This window comes from Heliangelus exortis, chromosome 13, assembly GCF_036169615.1.
Source record: "Heliangelus exortis chromosome 13, bHelExo1.hap1, whole genome shotgun sequence".
Taxonomy (NCBI): Eukaryota; Metazoa; Chordata; class Aves; order Apodiformes; family Trochilidae; genus Heliangelus; species Heliangelus exortis.
The window spans coordinates 12,669,334-12,689,173 of NC_092434.1; the positions used below are offsets into that span (position 1 = coordinate 12,669,334).

Genomic DNA, 19,840 nt, shown 5'->3' on the forward strand with positions numbered 1-19,840 from the left:
AGCTCTACCAAGTCCCAGGCAAGTGTCTCATCAATGAACTATATTCTATCTTCATAAATGCACAGTAGGGATTGAAAAAAAATGAAAAAGAAACATTTCTCAGATTTGCAAAAAAGCACAGCAGGTGCTGAAGTTCTTCTGGGTTAGCAGAAAGTTAGAGCCTTCATACTCAGAGACTTTATTGCAGAATAAATCTGAGTTCTTTAGAAGAGTCTCACTAAAAAGACAAAGTGGCAATAAGAGAAATAATTGAATTCCTTATTTTGCTTTACATAGCCAAGTTCATTACCTTTTTTTTTTTTTCTCCTCTTCCCCAGCCCACCCCCCAGCTGTCTGAGCAGTACAGATAAAAAGAACTCTCTTTGCTGGATTTAACTTCTGTGTTGTTATGTAAAGCTTGATCAAATCCTTTCGTCTTAACAGACTTAACTGGCCAACAGCAAAAGGCTCGGGATTCTGGGATTAAGATTGTATTTGGTAAGAGGACTGGTGCATTAGTGCTTTCTTTTGAACTATAGAAAGAACAAAGTAAACATCAAAAGCATTAAGCCATGAGAGCGGATTGTTGACTCAATGTTGCTGCATGACAAGAGGTTAGAACTCAATAGTAGTGGCTCTGTTTACTGGGTGCTGTGCAGGAAGAAACAGTTTGACCAATATTGTTTATCATATCCAGTACCTGCCTTTGTTTTTTCTACTGGCCAAGTCACTAAACTAACTTTTTAACATTTTCTCTTACATGGTCAGTGATTTCCTTAGATGAGACATCAGTGGAAACCTCAGGCTCCTCTTACATTACTCTTACTCTGATTTCCCTCTTCCTCTTTCCTTAATAACTTAACAATTAGGCATGCTGGATATAGATTCTGTAGTGGATTCATTTGCAGCTTTCATTACAAGTTTAGCAGTGCTTTACCACGGCATTTCAGAGACTTCCAGTTGCCAGACTTAAAAGTACTTGTGCAATCTGCTGTGGCATGACTTCTCTTGCTTGAACTTTCTTATCCAGCAGTTTCTGCACAGAAGGCATCTGCTTTATCACTCTACATGGCAGGATAAAAGAGTTTGCATTTCCTCTTCCTCATCCCTAGATAGATTAGTAGGTGACTGAATGACTGGAGGTGGCTCCGAAAGAAGTCACAAAAACTAGCACAGGTGTTGGGAGATATTTTTCATTTAATTTCAGTGGGGAATATAAAATGGCAGGCAGGAACTGAATGTAGCATCAAACAGCAAGTTATTCTTTCATCCTGGAGACATGATGGTGGCTCTGAAAGATCTCTGCTATTAGAGTGGTCAGTTATGACATCCACATCTTCTCCCTGCTACTGAAGGCATAAGTAGATTTTTCTAATGACTCATTCAACAGTCCTGCTCTTGTTGTCCCAAACTTTCACCTCCTTTCTCTGAACCTTTCCACAGAAAGAAGTTTCACAGCTAAAACCTGAAGACCAGTAGAGCTTTCTTATCCTGATTGCTCCATGTCTTTGTGAAGTGGGGTTCCTTCATCTTATCACATCTAGGAACTTTTTGGAGCAGTCCATTTTCTCCCTGCTTGTGATATCTGAACCAGAAAAATCTCCCTCTGATATAGACTGATTGTGGAAAAGAGGCAATTTCCTACTTGTCTCATTACAAGCTCCTTACCTCCCAGTGGGATCTAGCTATCAGTCTACTTCAGCTGTCTTTTGGAGTTTAAGGTGAAGTTCTTAAGCTCAGGAAACCTAACTTATCACCCAGTTAGTTATGTGATAATGTGATTTCTCACACATTTTTTCACTGTTCTGAAAAGTATGACTTAAGTGTTTCTACTAACCAGAAATCTTGCATATCTGTAAGATCAGTCTGGTCCTGTACCTGTCAGAGGAGCTGCCTCTTACACTGATAGCAATCTGTTCATTTGTCAACAGAGGTGATGTCTTGATTATTATTGCCTTAGCAGAAGATTGGAGAAGATCCAAGCCTTCCTGAAGCCTTATCTGAACATGATTTCTGAAGTTCCACTGAAAACAGTGACAGAGCTTGACCTGAATCAATCAATTTTTTTATATGCTTCCCAAACTGGATGCATCCAAATCTTTAGATGTAAGGTGGGACCTCATACGGTACCAGAAGGGACCAAATCACTCAAATTATTCTGGTCATCTTGTCCATAAATAATACTGAGTCCTCCAGAGGAGTTCAAAGCACATGTTGTTGCTGGAAAAACATAAAATAAAATCTGTCATATCTGTGAAAGAGCTACCTGTATTGCTTTTCACACATCTATGAGACATTATGGAATTTCTGAACCTGCAAGTAAAACATGCTGTATTTGGCTATGCAGAAAAATAAATCATTGTATTGCTGATTATATGTTTTTCAGATGTTACAAGTATGTCCATTCAGTCCTTCATCTCTTCTTCCTCCACCTAGCATTCAGGGAATCAGTGGTCAAATGGGAGCTGAGATGTGGTTAACAGAGTTTCACCATGTGGAACTGTGTTGTTATTTTTACTCTAGTAAGAACAGATAGGCAAACACAGAACCAGTAGTAAAGAATGAAATAGTGGTTTAAGGCTGCTGAGATTATGCCCAACACTGCCAACTTTCCTGGACCTTCACAGAGCTGCAGATGCTTCCCCCCCCTCTATGTGTCCTGGACAGTGAAGAGACCACAGTTGGCTCCCATGTGAGTGCTGCTGAGGTGCCCATGCTCCCCCCTTTCTGGGGCTGGGACAGCAGGGGAGGGAATGGGGTGGAGTGTGCCTCCCTCACCCTGCATCAGGGCTGCCCTCGTGCAGTGCAACAGAATTCCCTCTCCTCTGTCTCTTGTTCAGGAAAAATTCAGTGAAGACTTAGGTTCTCAGACTTGCTTCTAAAATGGGTAGCTGGGAAAAAATCTGTGGGGTTTTCAGTTTAGAGGGTGGGAGGATATTGTACTTGGGCACAAATTGTTCATAAATTTGTCAGCAAAGCAAAACTTTCTATTTGCCTGTGAGACACTTTTTACTATACTTTGATGATCTCTTAGCTGTAATAAATTAATGTACTGTGTTAGGCTGAGCTATGAATGGGTAAATAAAGGTGGTTATTTCAAACTGCATGCTTCTTTTGGTTACAATGGTTATTTCATTTCTTTTCTAAAGCTTAAATAATTTTCAGTATATTATCTACATGGCATTCTGGTGTGTTTATAGGAAAGACATAGACTGCATCCTAAACACAGTCAAGGTTGCCTTATCTCAGAATTTTGTTATTACCCACCTAGTACTGTTGATGCAGGCATGTTCTTAAACCAAATACCTATTCATCACTCATGCTGCAAACAGAGTGGTAACAGTTCTACCTTAAAAGTTCTCTTGTGGTCTGCATTCTGGGATGTTATATGGGAACTCTGTGTTTCAATGACTTGTTGCTAATCCTGTGCACTTACTGTAGATTTGCTTTGCATGAGTGTATGCTATGTGATCACCTCAGACTGGTGATCATTTGCTCACTGGCTGTATTTTTATTTTTTTTTTTTACTGTCGAGAGGTTTCTTCTGTACTCTTTCTTACCACACAATATGACATGAAACAGCTCTGAAAATTATCTTCAGCTTCAGGGTGACCCACTGGCACCAGCCTCCATAGGCTAAAAACCAGCTCATCCCTGCCTAGGCTGGAAGCCGATAAGCTCGGTGCTGGGAGTTGGAATGAGCACCTAAGAACATGAGGGAGGGAAGAAAAAAAAAAAAGCCACAAGCAGTGGAGAGTGCCAAGAGAAAACTGCTTAGTTTGGCAGTTAGAATAAAAGTCACCAAAGAACATGAGACTGGTAGGATTAGCAGAAGTTTTCCTGTGGTCAAGCACAGATCCAGGAAATTATAAGAAGCAGGTAGGCTGTTTGCCATGAGTGGGAGGAAAATCTTATGGCATAAGGCACTTTAAAAAAAAATTAAAAAAATAAAAAATTGTACAAGTCTTTCTTAACATTAGCTGTTCCAGTTGAGGGGGGTTGGCATTTGGATCAGGAGGTTTTACTTCTGGAGCTGCTCTTTGAAGTGCAGCCAGGTCAGTAGTGATGAAAGAGTGTTGCCATCCAATGGTTGTCCGTGGCCTGTGTGTAATGGGCTAGTGCTCTCCAGGTGTTTCCAAATGGACCTTTACAGTGTCTAGCAGCTCCCATCCATGCTGGCAAGCAGAGTAGAGAAAGGCAGTGAAAAGCAGGCTGTTATCTTGCCTTGGAGGGTGAGCTTTCCTCCTACACTGAGCTGCTGCTGTGCAGAGGTTACGTGCTCTGCTACCTGTGCCTTGCATGCTCCCTGCGTGTAGGATATGGCTCTCTAGCTGACAACCTGACAACTTTGGGAGGGTCTCAGTAATCTGAACTCACCAAATTAGTCTTGGTCATTGATTATTTCTCTTGGGCTGTCAATGTTGTGATTCAGAGGAAGGAACTGTAGCATGTGCAGGATATCTGAGTGAGCTGCCCATCCAGCTTAGGCTGGGTAGCAATCACCTGGGGTGGAGAGGAATGCAGGGGGGTGCAGAGCTCTGCACTTTGTGGGCATTTGACACCTGTCCAGCCCTCAGCACCACCTGAGGTTGCAGGGTTACAACTAGCCAGGTGTCCTGCTCTCCTGCCTCTGCAGTGGTGACAAATCTGGGTGGCAGGGGCTACCATCAGATTTACCTTGGCAAGTTGATGGATTTGGGTATATCTGTGAGAGACAGCTAATCTAGTGTGTGTGGCACTGAGATAAAGCTGCATGACTGTATGTTTTCAGCAGTATAAAAATAATGTACTTGAACTTTGCCCCAGGACATCCACCACCAAGAACAAAGAGTGAAAAATGGGAACAAGTCAGGAGTTTGAAAACAATCCCTCTGGAAACATGATGAATACCAGTGGTTTCATTTATTCTACTTGAAGAACAAAGGCCCTTTTCTACTTTTAATTTCCCAGCAATGATTATTACCAGTTATTTTTCTTGTAGCTTTGACCATAGTTCGTGGAGGTTTTATTAAACATGTTTTTGTAAAGTGAGTCAAAATGCCATTCTTCTCTGATTCTCTTGTGACTCTCTTTCTTTTTTTTTTTTTTTTTTTTTTTTATTTTTTTTTTACCCATGTGAAACGTGAGCATATTTCCAGGCAAAGATTTCCAGGCTAGATAATACTCTCACGCTGGTGTTCATGGAATTATTCTAGTTTTGTGCTTTTGTAATTGGAAGAAGTTTTGGCCCTTGCTATTTCAGAAGACAGTATATTTGTTTCTAATGACTTGCCTTTACATGAAACATTACATTAGTTTTTAAAAACCTTGAATACTGCATTTAATAGGCAGTATGTCCTGCTGCAACTCCCAAATATTCCTTAAGTTTCCAGTTCTCTTGAGTTTGACTTGACCTTGACTTAGTCAGGCAACTTAGTTTTAGAGTCCCTTTGCTGGGTTTTTAGTAGCTTTCTGCAATAGGTTTTTGTTTAGATCCTGTGGGCATGTTTCTGTAAGGCCCTGCTCTGCCTACAGGGATTTCATATTCTGGAATCTCTCATACGAGGATACAGTTCATGGTAGGATGCAATAATTCTTGCATTTCTGGGACTGGATTTTAAGAGCCATTATTTCTTATAGATGGCCAGATAGATGTAAAGCCTGAATCTACAGAAGCCTGAACCTTTGGGCTGGAAAGTTGAGACACAACAATCTGCTGAACCTTACAAATCCACAAGCATGTACATGCAGACTTAGAGGCAATTTTGGTGCAAAGCATATTGCTTTTCCAGTTGCTGTTCCACATTTGAAGTGTGTATCAGTCAGGGTGCTTTTGTGTGCTTCAACTCCACTTCTGCTGCAGTAGCTACAGAAACCCAAAGTTTTACCTCACCAGGCAGAACAAGTGCCCTTTGTTACCTAGACAGATTACAGCTTTTTCTAAAGTCTGCTCTTCATAAAAGCCCAGCTTGAACAGTGGAAATTCTGACTTGCCTCAGATACTGAGGAGACTTTTATAGTTTCAAGTAGCTCCAGGGTTATATTTTAAAAGTTGAATTTCATCACATGTTTCAAGTTTGGTGGAAAGAAAAAAAAAAAAAAAAAGAAAAAAAAAGCCATGATATTTTTAGCAGAAAAAAGTCCCCACACACACCTTTTTTCTTAACAGATGTTTCATCTCAATCATATCCAAACCTCAAAGCACAAGTAGCAGTCAACCTTATTCTCCTGAGGAAAAAAAAGATAAAATGGCATTTGTTTGGAAGAGGTGGTTGTGTTTTGTTTTGTTTTTTGTAACCACAACTAGTTTGTGAGTAAAAGCAAATAATAAGTGCAGCACTGTGGGGTTGTGGAAATGAACCTGAAGCAACATTTCTGCTCTTGAAAGAACTTGGACTCCAGCTGCTCTTGTTAGATGGAAAGTCCCAACCCCCAGCCTACCCCAAAAAAAAACCCCAAACCAAAAAAAACTACCAAAAAACCCCACAGTAATCAGGTTTTTCTTGCTTAATAAATCTGATCCAGCAATCCAGGTGCTTTCACCAGTAAAATGTCATACGAAGCGCCCAACTTTATACCAAAAAAAGTTTTAAGACTGTAAAGGTAACAAAAAGAGAGGAAAGGAATAGTAGTTGTAAAACAAAATATCCAGAAGTAAAAGAGCTGCTTCCTGAGGAATTTTCATAGGGCTCTGGAGGAGCAGAGAACTTTGCTGTGCCTTGCAGCCAGGCCAGTCCTGGGGCTTGGCGCCGGGCAGGGAGTGGCTGAGGGGAGCCAAGGCAACCCTGAATCCTGGGTGCAAAAGCTTTATTTAGGAGGGAGTTAAAGTGCCTCTTAGAGATCTGGAGGCATGAAGCTGGAGTGTGGTGCTGCAGCCCCTTTTTTGTTCTGTTTTGTTACACTCATGAGCCTTTATAGAGAGTGGAGCCATCCAGGTGTGGAAGAATATTCTTGGCAAATGTGTGTTGAGGTACAGCCTGCTCTTTCACAGCTGCAGGGCCCTCAGAGAGCTGCCCTGAGCACCCACCACCTGCCCTGTCCCAGGGGCCTCTGTCCCTGCAGGGGCAGCTGCCTACCCCCACCTGCAAGTAGGGATTGCCACCCAGATTTCCAGACACTAAGTTTGAATGAAAAACAATGACACTGATGCTGCAGGGTTTTCCACCAAAGGGGTGGCTCCGAGTGGGAAGCTGCCTCCTGAGTTGTGAAACACATGGGCTCCTAGAGCAATGGGAAGGGCTGGTTCCTCCTGCAAGCCTGCTGCAAACTCCTCACCCATGTATAAGTATGAAAAGGGATGGAGATATGTTTGTGTGCACACACAGATGCTGGACTATTGGTCATACTACTTTTCAGTTGTCTTGTGGATCTCTCTCTATACTCCCCCCACATCTCTAAGTAAGATGTAGGGCTCTGAGGATGGGAAAGCTGAGCCTGTCACTCTATATTAACTATGAGAGTGATGTCAGATATGCAGCTGATTCATCACAGCCAAAATAATGTTACAGTACAGGTCCACAACATTGCTCTCTATAAAAGGCTACCTTTGCAAGGGTCAGAGCGACATCTTTCCTCATGGGAAGCAGTTCTGATTAAATGAATCTTACAGTTCATATACCCTTAGAGGCCCCATTATCATAGCAAAGGTGGTAGAAACATGATTTTCCCATTGAATGTCTAAGTTAGATAGGAGTGAGTTGATATCAAAGCCTACATTATTAATAACATTACCTACTCATCCTTCGTTTGAATAAAGGCTTATGTAGTGGCTGGTTTTTTTTTCTTCATGTGAAAAAATATCTGAAGAGGCAAAGAAAATTTAAGACAGAAAGAAAATTGAATTCTATGTGAAATGTTCATTTGATGTTAAGTCTATGTGAAAAAATTAATTCTATGTGAACATGAAAATCTGCAATTTATACTGAGATGGGATTTTTAAAAAGCAAAATTGTTACCAGTTACTGGCCAAAATCCATGTATGTCCATCTTTTGAGAAGAGAGGTCTTTATTCTTTTGCTGTAAGTTCCAAATAATCAGTTGGTGTCCCATCTGTCACTGTTCAGAAACAGAATCCAACACTTGGCAGGCCCATTCAGGGCTCCAGGGACACATAATGCTGTTAGAAAGTGGTAACTGGTCCATATGACAGTGACAGTTTTCACTTGAGAAGTACTTACCCATGTTAAATGATACAGATAGTTATAGCAGATTGCATTCTGTTAATGTGGCTTTTGATATACCCACTGATCAAACACAAATCTTGCCACTACAGGTATCATCCTGAACTATTCTGACCAAAGCTTATGGAGATTCTCTCTCCCCTCTCTTCTCCACCTCCGTTTTTTTGGGGGTTTTTTGTTGTTTTTTTTTTTTAAGATAGGGGAGGGGAGCAAGAAACCATCTTCTTTGATCTCCGATGAGGAAGGGAAAAAAAATACTGTTCTGTTCAGGCTTTTGGCTAACACAACAAACAGTGTTTAAAATTTAACTTTGCTTAATTAATTAGTGATTCTGTTTAGTGCTGTCTGATCTTCATCCAAAAGGTATTTTGAAGCTTGAGAACTGAACATCAAAGTGTATTGGGTGAAGATGGTCAAGTAAGTCATTTAATCTGGCAGTTGCTGTTGATGAAATACAGCCAGTTGGGGAACTAATTGGGAAAGGGAATCATAATCTGGCAAATTTCAACAAACTCCTTCCCTTCAGCAAAATCACTCCAGAAAGAGTGTGAGAAATCTAGGTTTATTGTTTAAGCATATATGAGTTACACCCTAGCTAGCAGAGAGAGTGCATATTGTCCTTTGTATTTGCATCTTTAGCATAAATATTTTATTTTTTTAAGGAGATAGTAAAAAAAATTAAACCCAAAAGACAACAAAAACACACACACACAAAAAAACCCCACAAACAAACAAACCCAAAACCGGAGACCTAGACAGAAGCTCATGATTCTGTATCAAGAATTGGAAATACTTGTATTTATGTGTGTCAAATTATTGGGGTTGGCAACAGGAACTGAAGCTTTAAGGGAGGTCGTATTGCAAAGACCTGTGAGCCTGACTACTTTTTATTCAGGAGATAAAACATTGTCCAAACATCTGAGTGAATTTCCGTTGAGCAGTTCCCAAATGGCCTAATGTTGACCTGTCAGTTAGAATAATTTCTGGTGCCTTAATGTTTAAAACATACTTTGGTTTGGGACTTTTTTGCAAGCCGTCACATGGTCTTAGTCAATATCTCTCTGTTTTGTGCCTGTGTACCCCTGGTCCAAGTGCTGGAAGTAGGGCTTGTGACATATTGAATCTTCTTTTTTTTTTTTTCCAATTCTGTGGTGTGACATTGAACCTCTAATTTGCATTGTGACCATCAACAGGAAACGGTAAAATAGAAAAAATTTGAGTCTCTCCAATTTGCAGGTTGAAATACCTATTCTGGACTAGTACAAAGTACTACTGGTACAGCTCTTGCTAAATTGGTTTTGACTTGTCCCAGTGGACTTAGAGTGGACAGTTAATTTCTCTACAGTAAGTTTCAGAGAAGGCAGCTTGATCTGTGTTGTTTTGAGGGGTGTCTTATTCATAAGCTTCAGCTTTCAGCCAGGGAAAGTTGAATGCACGGTTTTGGCGCTGACCCAGGACGGGGCTGTTTTTCTATGTGCTTATTCTGGTGGCTGGGGAACAGGAATGTTACTCCCTTCCTTGTCCTATTCTGCCTGTGTTCATTTTCCTCTGGAGAAGAGTACCTTTGCTCAAGCAAAGCTATCTCTGTTGGGATTGTATTTCCATCAACTCTGGAACAAGACCAAAGTGTATTCTTGGTGGGGATGATACTTCTTAATCCATGGCCTCCAGGAGAACTTAAAAGTGAAATCTGAATGTGAATGTAATTGTTAAGTAAAGAACTTCTCAATTTGGACTTTGAAACATAGTTATTATTGCTCTGATTGTTGTTGTGTTGTCAGTGAAGAATGTCAGTAAGTTTGTCAAACCTGATTTGCAATGAAAAAAATGTTGACAGAGCCAGATAATTTAGACATTAGAGACTTCAGGAAAAGCAACACAATTAATTGTCTTTCTCTCTCTTTAGTACTCAGTCTCTGACTTTAGGTTTTGCTACATCTTTTAGAAATGCAAATTGGAAGTGAAATTTTTACCCTATTGACTTAAATAGAAATTTTACTGCTGAACCTGGTTGCACCAGCTCTTTGCCACTCAATTCCACCAGGCAAATATTGCTACTGAAGTTCAATTTGAGCTGTTACAAAGTGCATGTGACTTCATCTCCTTGTCTTGGTATGACTGTGCATTTTTTAATGTTCCTGTTATTATATTCCCCACAAGTCTCAGGTTCTAATGTGTCCTTGGTTGTATCCCCATGTACAGATAATTCTGTCACTTTATTTCTGGTAGCAGTGTTAAAGAACTGCCATTGAATCTAGTCAGTCCATCTTGAGGGGAAGACATTTCACTTCAAATGGTTTGTTTTCAAATGTATGCCAGATGCTGACTTTCATAGGTGGCATTTTAGTCTGTTCTCCAATTTTACCTTTACTCTCAAAAATTACAGAGCTATGACCCTGATTTCAAGATAAAAGTCACTGGTAATGTCCAGCCATAATCTATCACTTTAGAAATGCATAGCTTCTCCCATAGTTCTGCTTTCTGAGTTAAGGCCCTGTGATCCATCACATACCTTTTGGAATGACTGTCATCCCAAAGAGGCTCTGAAGTTATTCATTTTTGGCTTGAGTTCTCCTAAACTGCTGTGCAAATTTGGACACAGTAGCTGTAACTTAGACCTGAAGATTTCATTGGAGTTACATACTCCATACTTTCTGGCCACAAGACCTTTTCAATCAACCTGATCAAAATGCTCACTACAGTTGAAAAACAGAGTGAAACTGTCTCTACTTTGAGAAGGAAGGTCATTTGTTAAAAAGCATGGTGGTTTGCTTGAATGAGGGTTGAGAAATCTCAATTGACAAGCCACGTGAGTGAGGGTAAAAGTTCAGTCACTTTTCCACCTGGGTACAGGTCTGTTTTGGCTCCATTTTTTCCCCCTCTTATTCTCAGATGCAGGATGGAGATCAGTGAAGAATGATTTGGCTGTCTGAAGTTTAGTATTCTTGTTTGTTCAATACATGCAGCACAGTATGGAATAATTTTTTACCTCAAATCTGTGGGTTTTTTGGTGATTCCTAAGGGGTAGGTGGAATTATTAGCCCCTTCCTTTCCTAGGAATGAATAAATTCCTGAAAAAAAAAACCCACCCTCAATTATTCAGGGACGAGTCTTAATACCTTTAAACTGGTGTTCATTCTCCCTCTCTCTTCCTCCTTCACCTCAATTATGAGCAACTGGGTGGTAGTAATTAGCAATCTTAGGGAGAAACATCTGCTAGTACACTTAAGCCAGTCAGTTTGTTTTTCATGAAAGAATGGTATTTCACAATTTTTCCAAGTTAATATTTTTCCTTTATTGTCTTTCCAATTTCAAATGTTGTCCAGGCGCATTTTTATAGTGTCTTAAGGTTATAGAAGTGAATACAAGACCATTTATAATGAACAAGAGAAGAGAACATCATAAAGAAAACATATGTAGTATTTCAATTCATGAAACATTCTGTTAGGGAACATTGTTTTTGAGAGCATATGGTTATTCCCACGAGAAGAAATAAATACACATTTTTTCCTGCAGTTGCAGATTCCCACAACAAGGGTAAGTTTCTCTGTATGTTCCTCTTTATAGAGCATTCTCTTTGTCAGGACTTTTTATCTGAGTGGGGAGGTAAGTAAGTATTTTTGCACAGATGATATATTGCATGGGGACCTCTTTCTGATGGCCTGTGCTTTGGAAACACAAGTCTATTAATTCTCCACACTCCTTTGAGATAGCAATCTTGTCTGGTCTAGTTTAACATCATTGGCAGAGCTGAAAGGAAGTTCACATTGTGAATATATCTGACCCTTGGCATGGGGCTCACTGGTGGATCTCTGTTTACAGGCTGCCAGTTTTAACTGTCCCAAGTAGACATTCTTATTTTATTTATAAGTAGGTTCAGCATGTGTTTGTATCCTTCATGAAACTGAGCGCATGTCAATAGTCAAAGCTAAGTATAGGAATGAGATACCAAACACTTATCCTTCTCAGACAAAACAGTTGTAGTCCAGTGTGTTTCAAATGTTCATTGGGTTTGGATGAAGGCACACGAGGATATATACAAACCACATGATTTGATCAATTGTTAATATTATTTTAATCCCTCCATATTCCCCTTTAAAATTTCCTCATTTATATTTCATTTTTCTTTGTTGAATGAAACTTGACATCAGGATGAGATCACCAGATTTCCCCATTTCATCTGAGCTCCAAAATGAGTAACTGATTTCAAAGGATAATTCCCTGGAGCAGCAAGGCCAATGAGTTCTTCAGATCAAAGGTCAGCAAAGCTCAAAGAGGATAATTTCTGGCATACAGTATTTAAACTCTCTCAAGAAGTGTACTGCAAGATGTCTCCCCTCCTTCCCCAATAGTTGAACTCTTGTTTTTTGAGAAGACTAATTTGTCAGAGCACATTTTTTTCCTCTGTTACATAAATTATACATTAAAGGGAAAGTTTCCCATCTGAACACTTAAACTGGACATCCAAAAGGTTATTAAAGTGCCAGTGGGAGGACTGTTACTGAAACCAGAAAGCAACTCTGTGTCATTCCTCTCCGAGCACCCTTTGGCTGGGGAACTCTGCTGCTCATTGCACATGCCAGGAGCTTTCAGCACGGTGGTGGAAGAGAGGGAATGCTCTGTAAGACACTGTTGTCACAGAAAAACTGAACAAAGAGCCTTGAGGCAGGAAACAGCTTGTGCAGGATCTGCTCCTCAGTGGTCTCAGCCTAACGTTGTTTGCCATGCCAGTGTCATTTGGAATTCTGTCCCTTAACAGACAAAAGATCACTGTATTTTGATGTAGTATTTTGACCATTAAATACCTGTATACATTTTAAAGAATGTGTAATAACAGGGGTGGATTTTTTTTTTCTTTTTAACTGGCAATACACTTTCCAACAAAGCTAGGGGTCATACCAGCCCAGCTTTCCTTTCTTTCACATTCTCTAGATTGTGAGGAATTGTAGAAGCTCCTCATACAAATGTTCCTGTTGACTTAGAACTGTTCATGTGAGAAACTGCTTCCTGGTGCATATTAAGCACTGATTCCTGGAGCCATTAAGATCCAGGAGTGGATCTAGTAGTTATGGATAACTGCTGTCAGTACAACCATCCTTGTTATGAAGGCCCAAGTGACCATTTCTTGTTGATTTTAGAAGGAAGCAATAAGGCTGGGCTAAGGTAGGCAACCAAATGTTGTCTTTTGTTTTATGGGGATCTTTTTGTGGTCTTAGAGCTTTGAACTTCCAGGAATATGGAGTTGTATTTATGGACAAAGCGAGCAGAAAGCGAATGACTGTTCTCCAGATAGACAAGGCTCTGTGTTGTAAATAATACTTATCTTAATAGACGAGTTCATTATGGTAAATGCTATACAAAACCTCCTAGTAAACAGTCCCTGTTGATTTGATAACACCAGGTTAAAAGGACACTGTGAAGTGAGCTTTCTCTTCCTTCAGCTGACCTTCCTGCTTAGCTTATGTTTTGTGTAGGGAATCTTAACATGGCTTGGCAGAGAAATCAAAGCCTATCAGTGTGTGTGTATGTTTATAATAAATTCCATGTCTATTTGCATTTATACAATGCAAATTAAATGTGTGTGCTGGGAAAATGGTGTTGGTGTAACATCAAAACTGCAAATAAGTATCAAAGTAAGGAAGCCTCCAAGGTTTGGGTTTCAACCTCATTCCCCCTCTCTTTACTGTACATCCAGACCCCTTTATAGTATACTACAGTTTTAAAAACAAACAAAAAGTAATACAATAGTATTAAATTTAAACAAAGAAATACAACTAGGAAAGGTGATATGTATGTATGTATATATGTACACATTGCAGTTTCTGTTGTGGCAGAAATCTTGGCTTTGTGAATTTCTGAGTATAAAACTATAGTAAGGGTAGATTTATTTATTTATTTTTAAATTAAGCTAATTGTTGCATTTTAAATGTGAGGGGAAATACTGAAAAATAGCTAATATAATATCTCAATTTCTAGCATGTTATGGACTTGCTTTCCTGGGAGAATGCTCGGGAGGCACCTCAGTAGTGTCAAAAAACAGGAGACTTGCAGCATAAACCCAATTTGAAATGCCCACTGTGACCTGAAGGGGATCATGCCTTTTTTTTTTTTTTTTTTTTAAGGAATCTGACTTTGCTGAACTGACACTTACATGAGATGTTACTTACAAAGGAGGCATGCTCAAGAAACTGTTCCTATGTAGCATTAGGATAAAGGCTTTGGGTAGATGAAAATGCTGCTATGCAAGAGGAAGAATGCTGATGTTAACACCCACATTCTCACAATATCTTCTATTTGGGGGGGAATAGGCAGGATTACTGCAGTGTCTAATGAAATGTAGGCATAACATTGTAGACAGAGGTTATGTGGATGTATAAAAAAAATCTTATCTAAAAAGCTTGAGGGTTAAAAATCTGTTTATTTTCATAAAGTTAATGAATATATAATTAATTTTTATTCAGATACAGGGTTTCATCATGTGCAAGGCTGCTTGAGATGTTTTTAATCTGCTTGAGAAGTTTTATATAAATTTCTGTTACATATTTGATAAATGTTATGTCTGATAGATGTTAATAATGATGCTCCTTATGAGTGCTATTGAATTATACAAGCGCATAATGTTTTAAATCAAAACTTAGTTAAAATATACTTTTTCATGCATATTAAAAAATTAATCTTAAGCTTTTTGCCAGATAATGTTGCCTTTTTGGGAGGTAGTAAGGTTTGTGTGTATTCAAAGAGGGAAACTGGAACAGAGTGAGGTCTTCATTTCAGCTTCGTTACTTCATTCACTGTTGGTGAATCCAGTATGTTTTTGCAATATGTCACTTACTTTCAATATTTTGCACATTATTCAACTTATTTACAGTAACAGTTCTGCTGATTTATATTCTCATAATACTGTTTTTGAACTTCCTGTGACTCGAGTTTGTAGGAAAGGCTGTATACTAAAAGCTGTTGGTAGACTGTCTGCTGAAATTATCCCAGATGTGTAGTGAACACAAAAGCAAATCAAGTATAATGATCCTCTCATACAAGTTTGCTGAAATCAATTTCACTCTAAATATAAAAAGAGATTTGCAAATATAAGACTGCTTTGACATTTCCTTATAAGCATTTTTTCTTAAATGTTTTTCTCAGTGGCTTTGCCTCCAGAGAAGACAGATGGAGTTTGCAGTGGAGATGAAAAGAAAGCAGAAAAAGAAAGTGACACACGCACAGGTTCCAAGAAGCAGCTGAAATTTGAAGTAAGTCCTTTATATTTTAAACTTTTGCTGTACTGACATAATTATGGTAGAAAAATAACCTGTGAACCAAACGGTGTCCTCTGATGCATGTGTGTCTCTCCCAGAGATTGTAATGGATACAGGAGGGAGCAGCATTGTCACCAGTCAGTGTTTTACTATTGGTGCTACTTCTGAGTTGATTAGTGAGATTTACTTCCTGATTTGGAGACAATGAAATGGTGATCTGAAATGCCAAGAGGCATTCAGTTTAGTCCTTTATCTGTGAACCTTTCATTAGTAATTTATTCCACCAGCTACCATGTCATTAAATCTTTAGATTTACTTTCATGGACTATTGCACTGGTTTAAATCTGCCTAGTGAAAGAGATGTTTGTGAAAGCTTCCTTATCCATGGTTTTGTGTGCCTGGGCCTCCCCAGTGAAATAACCCTGACCTGCTACACGGGAAATCCATCTGATCACATGGCAGGAGGAAAAGGATCCTGGAGGGCATGGAGTCTGAGCGTCTATTTCCTTGTAGACTTAAATTCATGAAACTGCCAGACATCGTGTGTAGATGGCAGGGTTTTCTTTATATAGGGAGTGATTTAATAAATATGACTATTGAAACATGCTGTCATCCAGCTAGAGGGTTGTCTGTCTTGGAGAGGAGGGATGTACTCTGGTACTGACAAGAAACAGCAGGACTTTTTATCTCTGCACTCAGCAGATGTGGCAACTTCTACCTTTGGTGCTGTCAGCCTGTCACAGTAATGAGCTTTGCGTTCCCCAATTGTTATTTAAAAGACCATGCAGCCACCTTGCAGCATGGCTCGAGTGTTCATTTCCTGTTCTAGATCAGATTTGGGAGTCTGGTGTGCTTTATTTTTTACTGTTTTAAGGCTGATTAAAAGGAGGGAGCTTTCCCACAGGCAGTTCAGGTGTTGCTGGGTGCTTGTGTGCCTCCGGGGGGAGGCGACTTTTCCTTTTCACCTTTTTATATTCTACCTCGAGCAGCAGACATTTACAGGCAGGAAAGGCATGATAAATTGCAATTAACAGTGCCTTGATATTTGAATGTTGGAGGACACCTGTCAACATGGTTGGTGCCAGAGTAGCTGGAACTTCACTGTACCGGCAAAGTCTGTGTTTGTTCCCAAGTAGTTCTTGGCATGCCATAAAGGTTAGCACTTGGTGCTAGGCACCATGACTAATGCAGGGAGGGTTGCCATGGCTCTTAACTACGCAGAGCACATCCTCATATAAAGATGTTATGTTAGGCAATGTAGGACAGGGAAGTATTAATATGTGGCAGGAAACCAAGTATTGATATTTTCCCCCTTGTTCTACAAATGAAATTTTTCCAGCTGTGTAAGCTGGGAGCTAAGAGATTGATAAATGTTTCAAAAGTATAAAAGAATCAGAAACGCAAGTGTTGAGACAAGAGGTCTAAATCTGAGGTGGATGTGATTTGGCTTCTAAAGGTGCCAGGAATGTTTATGTAACGTGAAACTGTGTTTCCACAGTAGAGTGTGGGGCACTTGGCAGCTTTCAGCCGGGCTTGTTACAACTGAGAGAAGACTGACTGCCTTTGAACTCAGCAGGGGACAGGGGGTACCCGTAACTGCTGTAGGGAATTGGTTTCAAGTCAGACGATCAACCAGGTATTTTGAGCTCCATCCTGCCGAAGCTATTTGGAGCTGTTTATTTTACTTGCCTATAGTGGCTTTCATTTTAATGGTAATGTAACTTTTCTGTTTTGTCTTGTTGTGGCTCTGGATAATTCTGATTGCACAGGTCTTGAGAGAAGGCAAAGGAATCGCACCCATGTGACTGGAGTCAGTCAAAGTGCATCCTTTGTTCTTGATTGAAGTCTTGGTTTTGGTTTGGGAATTGTTTTTCCCTTTAACAAATTGATTCCTTCAGGCTTTCCACAAGTCACACTCACTAACAAAAGCGCGTTTAAACTTCATAACAGAAGTTTAAATAAGGACCAGGCACTAGAGGAGCTACACCCAGGTTGTTCTTACCTGCCAGTTGCTAGGCAGGCTCCATTTCAGGAGCTTCAGTGACAAGATTCTGTACTGCACTAACTCTGACTGCCTTTGGGTATCAGATGTCTGGGTCAAGGACAGGTCTCACTGGTGGGGATTTGTGCCATATGTCCAGTTCATACTCCTGACTGCTGCTGGCACCATGGTGTGCCACCTCATTCTCTGAGTCTGTTGCTGCTAATTTTCTCTTCCTTAGTTTCCTTTCTCACATCTTGCTATATTTCAAGAGCTTCAGGAGTAGTTTTCTTCTAATTGTGTTTTCAACAATGAAGTAGAAAGCATCTTGCAGATTGTCTGAAACCTGGTCCAAGGGAGTTAGGATTATCATGGGACTGTGATGCCACCCGTTCACGGTGGTGGACAGAGACCACCCCGGGATGTATCCTGAATGCTTCCTCCTGTGAGGGAGGGAGCGAGGAAACAAGCAAGCAGCCTTCTACCCAGAGTCTCCTCTGCAAATGGGCCTTTTGCTTTAGGTAATCAGCTGCTCTTTGCATGTTTCTTAGGAATTGCAATGTGATGTGTCTGTAGAGGAAGATAACAGGCAAGAATGGACCTTCACACTGTATGACTTTGATAACAACGGAAGAGTCACACGCGAGGTAAGCAAAGTACAGCTGCCCCTTTGTGTGCAGCATTTGCTAACAAGAGAAGTGTTTTATAACAGGCACATTTTTTCTTCTATGAAATAGAAGTGTCCTGCCAGTTTAAACAGCAGTTTCCATGGACCCTTCCCTCCTAGAAACAATCTCCCCGATAGTTTACTGTTTTCAGATGTACTGTACCACTTTTAAGCTGGTTGTTGTTTAATATCTGGGATTAGCTTTTAAAAAATAGTACTGGCATTTGAGAAGGAAAAATATCTGAAACAACTGAACAACTAAACACATTGTCAAAATAAACCCCTGCAAATGTATATTGTTCTGGCTTCTCTCCTGCTTTTCAGAGTTAAGCTAACCAAATAGCAAGGCTACTTTCTGACATTCTTTCCAGTAGGATTAACTATACTGTTCTGTTGTTTTCATGAATATTAGGCAGATCTCTGCCTTCTCCCTCCACATATAAGTAACATCAATGATACTTGCTGGAGGACCATAGTGAATGGCTGTCAAAGCATAACCATGTGTATTTTCTGTTATCAAGGTGTCTTGAAATCATATTTCCTGTGCAAATAAGTAAAATAGAGCATGTGTAGATTAGACAATAGTCCTTTTTCAGAACTATTTCTATCCAAATTGAATGATACTTCTTCTAGAAGAATGTCTTTTACTGAGTTTTACTGCAATGTGCTGCCACTGTTGGTTTTTGGGTTTGGTTTGTTTGGGTTTTTTTTTTGTGAGGTGTGTTTACTGGCTCCTATGCTTTCACATAATCAGCTGAAAGTTGAGAGGCTTTGTTTCTCTTGGCTCTTATGATGGTGTCTGAAAATTACTAAGAACTGATTGAAAGGAATAGGGTAATTACTGAACGTATAGTGACCTTAGACAGCAAATGAGGGCAGATTTTTTTCTTAAAAGACTGGAACAAATATCTGTTAACATTTATAAACAAATTGCCAAATGTAGTGGTTGTTTGGGGGTTTTACCATGTATATGAACATTATCACTTGGCTTTTTTAATTGTCTCCATTCTGATAGTGTTTTGAACAGTCAAACGAAATGCGTCCCTCCTGTAGGTGAAATGTTACAGGCTAGTTCAAGGGTTTCACATGGGAAGACAAGATATATAGAGAAGGTGAGGAGAGGTGGTGAAGTAGAATTGCATTTGTTAATGTATGGGGGAGACCAGAAAAATGAAACAGCTTGCCTGAAGTCTCACAAGAATCTAGTGGCAGATTGAACCCAGATCTTTTGAGACACAAGGCTAAGTCTTCATTACAAGATTATCATGACTCTCAAAGAATAGGGGAAAAACCCACAAAGCCCAAAGCCATACAGGGGTGTCCTTTACATTTAGGCATGGAATTCCCATTAATGTCAGTGGGAGTTCCATGTGCTGAACATAATAAGAATATGCTTTTAAGTTTGTATGTATACAATAATTATTTTTGATTATGTGGTACGCCAAAGAGCTTAATTTGACTGTACTTAGAGAATATGTTACAGCCAAAACTACCTCTCCCTGCTACAAGAGCAGACTGCAGCTTAACTGAACCCAAATCTGTGGAGGGATTGAAAATTATACTGCTCTGAGGGCTGGAGGTTGCTATATTCAGGCTTGAACCTGTGCCAAAAGAAATTCTTTTAACCAAGGGACCAAGTAGGTTGATAATTTTCAGCTCTTTACATGTTACCAAAGATAGAAACAAATAGTATGCACCATTGCAGAGTTTCCCAGTTACATTATACATTTCTTTTGCAAGCTGTTCCATCTTGTATAATCTGTCTTGTTGGTTGTCTGATGTTGAGTCCAGATGCAATTTG

At 39.8% G+C, this 19,840-nt stretch overlaps 1 protein-coding gene across 6 annotated transcripts in view; it reads left to right on the plus strand.

Annotated features, from left to right (window-relative positions):
• Positions 1 to 19,840, plus strand: part of NKD1 (NKD inhibitor of WNT signaling pathway 1) — a 156,298-nt gene that overhangs the window by 119,181 nt on the left and 17,277 nt on the right. For 5 of the 6 annotated variants that reach the window (XR_011728501.1, XR_011728502.1, XM_071756875.1 and 2 more), the window contains 2 exons: positions 15,279 to 15,385; positions 17,924 to 18,019. Coding sequence is in view for 4 of the 6 variants with exons in the window: in XM_071756875.1 (XP_071612976.1) it covers positions 15,279 to 15,385; positions 17,924 to 18,019 (203 nt within the window). In the remaining 2 variants the exon portion in view is untranslated. The remainder of the gene's footprint in view (positions 1 to 15,278; positions 15,386 to 17,923; positions 18,020 to 19,840) is intronic. The other variant, XM_071756878.1, reaches the window with a different exon arrangement.